Source organism: Ips typographus, linkage group LG2 (genome assembly GCF_016097725.1).
Source record: "Ips typographus isolate SLU linkage group LG2, UJ_Ityp_2.0, whole genome shotgun sequence".
NCBI lineage: Eukaryota > Metazoa > Arthropoda > Insecta > Coleoptera > Curculionidae > Ips > Ips typographus.
Genome location: NC_138423.1, coordinates 12,056,516 through 12,064,606, shown reverse-complemented (window position 1 = coordinate 12,064,606; position 8,091 = coordinate 12,056,516). Strand labels below are relative to the sequence as shown.

At 37.9% G+C, this 8,091-nt stretch overlaps 1 protein-coding gene across 1 annotated transcript; it reads right to left on the bottom strand.

Moving 5' to 3' along the window:
• Window positions 1-865: 865 nt before the first annotated feature.
• On the bottom strand, window positions 866-6,139 carry LOC145724025 (uncharacterized). Its single transcript, XM_081972089.1, has 4 exons — window positions 5,872-6,139; window positions 5,578-5,802; window positions 5,176-5,388; window positions 866-5,100 (listed from the first exon to the last, which is right to left on the bottom strand). Exons 1-4 carry the CDS (start codon window positions 6,137-6,139, stop codon window positions 866-868), a joined length of 4,941 nt encoding a protein of 1,646 aa, XP_081828215.1.
• Window positions 6,140-8,091: the final 1,952 nt, after the last annotated feature.

The window sequence follows — 8,091 nt, the reverse complement described above, 5'->3', positions numbered from 1 at the left end:
CAAATGTCTTAGACCTTTTTCAATTTTTTTAAAATTGCCAGAAGCCTCTAGAGATATGTTGAAAGTTTCAGAGGCCTGTAATACTACTCAGAATCTCTCAAAAACTGTCAGAAGCTTCTACAAATGTCTTAGACCTTTTTCAATTTTTTTAAAATTGCCAGAAGCCTCTAGAGATATGTTGAAAGTTTCAGAGGCCTGTAATACTACTCAGAATCTCTCAAAAACTGTCAGAAGCTTCTACAAATGTCTTAGACCTTTTTCAATTTTTTTAAAATTGCCAGAAGCCTCTAGAGATATGTTGAAAGTTTCAGAGGCCTGTAATACTACTCAGAATCTCTCAAAAACTGTCAGAAGCTTCTACAAATGTCTTAGACCTTTTTCAATTTTTTTAAAATTGCCAGAAGCCTCTAGAGATATGTTGAAAGTTTCAGAGGCCTGTAATACTACTCAGAATCTCTCAAAAACTGTCAGAAGCTTCTACAAATGTCTTAGACCTTTTTCAATTTTTTTAAAATTGCCAGAAGCCTCTAGAGATATGTTGAAAGTTTCAGAGGCCTGTAATACTACTCAGAATCTCTCAAAAACTGTCAGAAGCTTCTACAAATGTCTTAGACCTTTTTCAATTTTTTTAAAATTGCCAGAAGCCTCTAGAGATATGTTGAAAGTTTCAGAGGCCTGTAATACTACTCAGAATCTCTCAAAAACTGTCAGAAGCTTCTACAAATGTTGTTGCGTACTGAAACGCTAGTTTTCTTGAATTACACTTTATTGAAAGACAAACTGACATTAACTGGTCAAAAAATGGTGCAATAGCACGACAATGTGCGGAGCGTAAAGAAAGGCGACCGCTCACAACGCTGTCTTTCTAAAAAGCACACACACGTTTCGTCTCGGGTCTCGACGACGCAGCCGCTTCTTCGTCCCCGGCATCTGCTTCGGCATGGTTGCCAAGTTTCTCCGGTACATCGCCGCCCACCTTGAAAGCCTCCAGTCTTTCAACATCTGACGGCTGACTTTCCTCAGGTAAAACACAGAGCTTGGTAGCTGGCCTCTTGAAAAGTCCATTGGAAGTCCTAATGACGGCAGCTCTTACGACGTCGTCCGCTCCATAGCACAGTTTTACCACTCGTCCGAGCTTCCATTTCAACGGAGGGGTATTATCTTCCTTCACGAGGACCAGCTTGTCCAACTTAAGTAGTGGTGGCATTGATGTTTTCCACTTGCATCTAGTCTGGAGCTCACCCACATATTCTTTCATCCAGCGTTTCCAGAAATGTTGAGCTATTTGCTGACAATGTTGGTAATGTGATAGGCGGTTTTTCTTCACATAAGTGAGGTCATCTTCGGGCATACTTAACAACGGTTCTCCAATCAAAAAGTGCGCTGGAGTTAGGGGTTGCATATCGGAAGGATCACAGGATAGAGGGGAAAGAGGTCTGGAATTGAGACAGGCCTCCACCTGACATAGTACTGTGGTTAATTGCTCAAACGTAAGTGGAGTTTCCCCTATGACTCTTTTTAAGTGATGTTTCACGGATTTTACCCCCGCTTCCCAAAGTCCGCCGAAGTGCGGTGCACGGGGAGGAATAAAATTCCAATCCACAAATTGATTATTTAGTTCCAATATAAAATCACGAGAATTATTTTTTAAAAAACGTGCAAGTTCCGACTTTGCACCCTGAAAGGTTGTTCCATTATCGGAATAAATCGATTTAGAAAGTCCACGCCTAGAGAAGAATCTCCGCAATGCAGCTAAGAATGCCTCCGTCGTAAGATCAGACACCAATTCGAGGTGGATGGCCTTAGTGACGAAACAAATGAATAGGCAAATATAGCATTTAGTCAACTTGAAATTTCTAGTTTTTCGGTCCTTGATTAGAAATGGACCAGCATAATCACATCCTGAAATTAAAAATGGCCTCGAAGGGGTTAATCGAGTTTCGGGCAAGTCAGCCATCAAATATTTCTGACCTTGGGCAGCAAATCTAAAACATTTTAGGCAATCGTGTACAGTTCTTCGCGCTAGGTTTCGCCCAGATATTGGCCAAAACCTTTCTCTGATCGAGGACAGCAATAAATTGGGCGGAGCATGTAGGAGCCTGAGGTGTTCATACTTAAAAAGAAGCTTAGTAAAATTGTGTTTAGCCGGCAAAATTATTGGATGAATTTTGTCGAACCGATAATTGGATCGACCAAGCCGTCCACCTACTCTTATAACCCGTCCGTCAAAAAAGGGGTTTAAGGGTAAAAGTTTGCTTTTCGGATGCAATGCCCTATCTGAACCAAGACAATCATATTCATTGCAAAATGATGTTCTTTGTACTATAGACACTAAACGTTTTAAAGATTGTCTGAGTTCAAGAGATTGTAAATGCCCAACTCGTCGGTTTGATTTAAATTCACGTCTCAAACTTGAATTGTGAATAAATCGTAACATAAATGCTGTTACCCTAAGTAGTTTAGAAAACGAAGAGAATCTTTCAAATAAATTAAAATCTGTATCACAGGTCACAGCTAACGATGAAATGGTAATTGCTTTGGCCTTTTTATCAGGAAGTTCGTCAAGTAAGACTGTGTCATATCTTGGCCAACACTGCTCACGTTGAGCAAGCCATGAAGGGCCAAACCACCACAGATCATGCTCCAAAAGAGCTTTCGGACTCATACCTCTGGAAATCGCATCTGCAGGATTTTGGGTGGTGTGCACATAATTCCATTCCTTAGGGTCAGTTAATTCTTGAATTCTGGATACTCGATTAGAAACGAACGTCTTCCAATTGTTCGAAGGAGATCTAATCCATGACAATACAATTTTTGAATCACTATAATAGTAAGTTTTATTAGGCACTAGATTAAGTGCAATCCTAGACTTATCGGCAATCTCTGCAAGCAATACCGCTGCGCACAACTCGAGCCGTGGTATAGTTTGCGTTTTCAAAGGAGCAACTCTACTTTTAGAGCATAAAAGTTTGCTAGAAATATTATCATCCTTGTCCATAGTTCTCAAATATAAACAAGCGCCGTATCCAAGCTCGGAAGCGTCTGCAAACCCATGGAACTCCGTGTAAACCTTTTGTTTGCATGTAGCTTGCCTAGTAATTGACAAATTATTAATATTATTTAAATCTTGACGAAAAGTAAGCCATTGAGTGTGCAAATCCAATGGAATAGACTCGTCCCACTGAACTCCTCTCTGCCACAGTCTTTGTAAAATCATCTTCGGAATTATTATTGCTGGACTTAAAAGTCCCAATGGGTCAAACAATTGAGCGGTAGCCGATAAAATGGCTCGTTTTGTGACTCGCTCAGAATTGTATGAACCGACTTTAAAGCTAAATTCATCACTTTCTGATAACCAACGCAGACCCAATGTCGCGGCCGAATGGTTATCTCCTGTGTTGATGTTAAAGTTGGCTTGAGTTTCAGAAGTATTCTCCAATATTCGTCTATCGTTCGAGTTCCATTTTCGAAGCTCAAAACCACCTTTCTTCAAGATGTTGATTACATCATTCTTTATCTCTAAGACTTCGTCAACACTATTTCCACCAAATAATAAGTCGTCGACGTAAAAGTTTTTCAAAATCAGTTCACTCGTTTTTGGATGTGTATCTTTGCAGTCAAATGCAAGTTGCGAAAGGCATCTTATCGCTAGGAAAGCAGCTGCTGCTGTCCCATAAGTGACAGTGTGTAGTTTATAAGCTTGAATTAAATCTGAAGGATGATCACGCCATAATATCTTTTGCAACCTTTGTTGAGACTCATCGACTAGCACCTGCCGATACATTTTGGCAATATCGGCAGTGGCAACAATATCATGCAGTCTGAACCGCAATATAATGGAGAATATATCGTCCTGTATGGTTGGCCCTACCATCATGATGTCATTCAGTGATTTACCAGTAGAACTTTTGGCGGAGGCATCGAACACAACTCTCAATCGAGTGGTTGTGCTGGATTCCTTATAAACATCATGATGGGGCAAGTAATAATCACCCTGTTCATCACTGTCAGCTAATGACATGTGACCTAGCTGCAAATATTCGTCAATAAATGACTTATATTCATTATATAAATCAACATTTTTATGCAGTTTTCTTTCTATACTATAGAAACGTTTCAAAGCTTTATCTTTAGTGTACCCTAAACAGTCCAATGATTCCTTGAAAGGCAGCTGAACGATAAATCGCCCTTCAATAGAACGTTTGGTGGTAGAAACAAAATGATTTTCACATAATTGTTCTTCAGTTGATAAGGTTTTTGTTCTGGGGTAATCTTCTATCTCCCAAAATTTTGATAAAGAATTATCCAAATCTGACAATGATAAATTACACAAAACTGAATGAGATCGTAAAGGCAAAGGTCCAGATATCACCCATCCAAAATGAGTTTTCTGTAGAGTTGGCAAGTCATTTCCCAATTTAATTTGACCTGCGCAAAGAAGATCCCAGAAAATTTGGGCGCCAACCAAAATTTGAATATTACCTGATTCGTTAAAATTAGGATCAGCAAGAAAGCAATTTTTAGGAATATTCAGCTTGCTGGCATCAAAAGAAACATGAGGTATGTTATTAGTAATGCGTTTTATTACTAAGCAAGGAATATTAATCTTGAACGCGTTTAGTCTTGATTCCATTTGTACCGACGCTCTATGAATTATTCTAGAAGTGACCTGACCTATACCATTTATTGTTATATTGGTATTATGTTTTAAAAGTTTTAATGTATCACAAAGGTCTTCTGTAATAAAGTTGGATTCTGACCCACTGTCCAACAATGCTCTGCATTCATGAATTTGACCATTGACATCTGATACTTGAACCAATACAGTGGATAATAGTGTATTGACATGATCATCTCTGCGTGAATGTAAAGAGTTATTAGAAACATTAGCATTTTCAGAGCTTGGGCATTCCTGGGGATCAGAAACCACTTCGTTTCTAGTATTTGAGAAATGCAATAAGGTATTATGTCGCCTTTGACATTTAGAACAAGGTTGGCATTTACAATCCTTAAGGTGATGTCCCCTACGCAAGCAATTTAAACACAATTTTAGTTTAATGACTTCTGCTGATCTATCTTTGGGGTTAAGTTTTAAAAAATCTTTACAATTATATATTAGGTGATCATTTTTGCAAAAGCTACACTTCAATGCTTGACCTGTCGCAGTATACGAACCTCTTGGTCGCCCACGACCTGTTGGCTTAGACGTTTCAGACATACCCAAGGCTTCAAGCAAACGACACTTTTCTTGAAGAAAATCTAGAAACTGCTTAAATGTGGGAAGCTCATTACTGCTATTCGCCGTTTCCCAATCACGCCTGGATGCTGCATCCAACTTATTACTAATTATATGTATTAACAGCGTATCCCAATGGATCACAGGTTGACCTAGAGATTGAAGTGCACGAGTATGTTGTATAACTCCGTCTAATAACTGACGTATGCCTACCTGAGACTCCTCATGCAGACTTTGTAGGTTAAATATAGAACGTACATGATTGCTTACCAATAACGCTTTATTTTCATATCTAGTTTTAAGTAAATCCCAGGCCATTTCATAATTGGCAGCTGACATACCTAAACTTTGCACAACTTGCAAAGCATCTCCCTTTAAAGAAAGTCTTAAATAATGTAATTTCTGAATTTTATCTAAGTTAGAATTTTGGTTAATGATAGAATCAAAACTATCTCGGAAAAACAACCAATCATTATAATTTCCATTAAAACTGGGTAAGCTTAAAGGAGGAAGCTTCAGTGAAACACTTTCATTAGAACCAGTAGATTGTTCAACTGAAGCATTACCTGCATTTACAGGATTATTAATAATATTTGTATTTACTATGTTACTTTCCAAAATGCTATTTGCCGTACCTAGAGCATAATAGTATGTACTTTCAAATGTTTCCGTTTCCGAGTCCATTTCCGACTCGAATTCTTCACTTGAATCAACAAGCATGCAAATTTTAACTTGAATTTCTTCGAATTTTTGTAACAAATCATTAATTTGAGACATTCGAACCCGCAATTGCGCTAAATCACTACTTTCATCAGACATTTGATTGTCCACAAACTTTTGAAAACGAGTCAATGACGATTTAATTTGTTTTTTCTGAGCTTTTAATGCCTTTAACTCGGCCATTGCAAAGAAAACCTGGATTACCTGCCAGAACTAAATAAACAACCACAAAATTTTTTGGCTTAGCTTTTACTAAACACCACAGTACCAAATCAAGCACAGGTACTGTCACAAATTGGAATAATATAAGGAAAAGTGGTAAAAAGGAACGCACTCACCGAACTGCCTCATAAACTCCGGCTGAAACTCCGTATAGTAGGCTGTCTGCGCGTCTGACGTCGGTCGACCTCGACTTGAAATTACGCCGGCGCCGTGCTGATTTACCGCTCTGCCTGCGCCTTGACTAGTTTTCAGCTCTTAAAATCCACTTCTTTCTGGTTATTTGGCTACGAAGGACCATATGTTGCGTACTGAAACGCTAGTTTTCTTGAATTACACTTTATTGAAAGACAAACTGACATTAACTGGTCAAAAAATGGTGCAATAGCACGACAATGTGCGGAGCGTAAAGAAAGGCGACCGCTCACAACGCTGTCTTTCTAAAAAGCACACACACGTTTCGTCTCGGGTCTCGACGACGCAGCCGCTTCTTCGTCCCCGGCATCTGCTTCGGCATGGTTGCCAAGTTTCTCCGGTACAAATGTCTTAGACCTTTTTCAATTTTTTTAAAATTGCCAGAAGCCTCTAGAGATATGTTGAAAGTTTCAGAGGCCTGTAATACTACTCAGAATCTCTCAAGAACTGTCAGAAGCTTCTACAAATGTCTTAGACCTTTTTCAATTTTTTTAAAATTGCCAGAAGCCTCTAGAGATATGTTGAAAGTTTCAGAGGCCTGTAATACTACTCAGAATCTCTCAAAAACTGTCAGAAGCTTCTACAAATGTCTTAGAACTGTTTCAAATTTGTTAAAATTGCCAGAAGCCTCTAGAGACATGTTGAAAGTGTCAGAAGCCTTTAATACTACTGAGAATCTCTCAAGAACTGCCAGAAGCTGCAACAAATGTCTTAGACCTTCTTCAACTTTAACTTCAATCTTAAAGAAAATTTGAAGAAGTCAAGTGTACAAACAAATTATTCACCGATTATTACGCACTAGTGCGGTAATAAAGGTTATTATGACACTGAAAATAGTGCAAAAATTATGATATTATACAACTGTTGTAGGTAAATATATTACCTTACATATTAAAAATGTTCTTACATTTGAATCTTAATAGGATTTGAACTGTTCTCGCCCTTTTATTTATAAAGACTAATTACAATTCGAACTTTACGCTTCCACGTCATATTAACTTTCCATCAAGTTGATATATCAAATTTGCCAAGTTTAGAATCGAATTTCATACATATGGGATATTTTTAAAAGCTACTTTGCCGACCCCAAATAGCGGGTTACATCCCTTCCGAAACGAGAACTAAATTACCGGCTCATTGGCATTATTCCATCCCTGGACTGCAAAATAGATTAGACGTTGTGATAAAGCCGGTATTATTTTTATGGAGAGATTTTGCTATGTACTTTCGATAAATTAGATATAACTATAATGCTAGTTTTGGCTTAGATACACTGGAGATGTCTCTAATTCTACTAACATCTGTTTAAGGTTTGGTGGAAAAAAATATGTAAGTTTACTGAAAAAACAGAATGAACTGCAAAAACTCCAATCAAAGCCGCTACGTTATTTTTGATCCCTTTCATAAGAGAAACTTGATATTTTTGCAAGGGTGATGTGCATTTGTCAGAACGTGTCATAAGTGATTGGTAGGGTGGGTGGGTATTTACTACACAATTCATGTAACTTTAGTACCAAAAAGTAATCCTACCGATAAAGTACATAAAATAAGAGGGATAACCTTAATCTGGTTATCTTTACATATATTATTCATACAAACTTGCATTAAGTAGTTATTTTGTACCAAAACCTTAAAAGAAGAAGACTGGAATTATTTCATTGTTAGTTGTCATATTGTCAAGATTCTGTTGAATTTACTATATTAATATTTAACAGAATTTT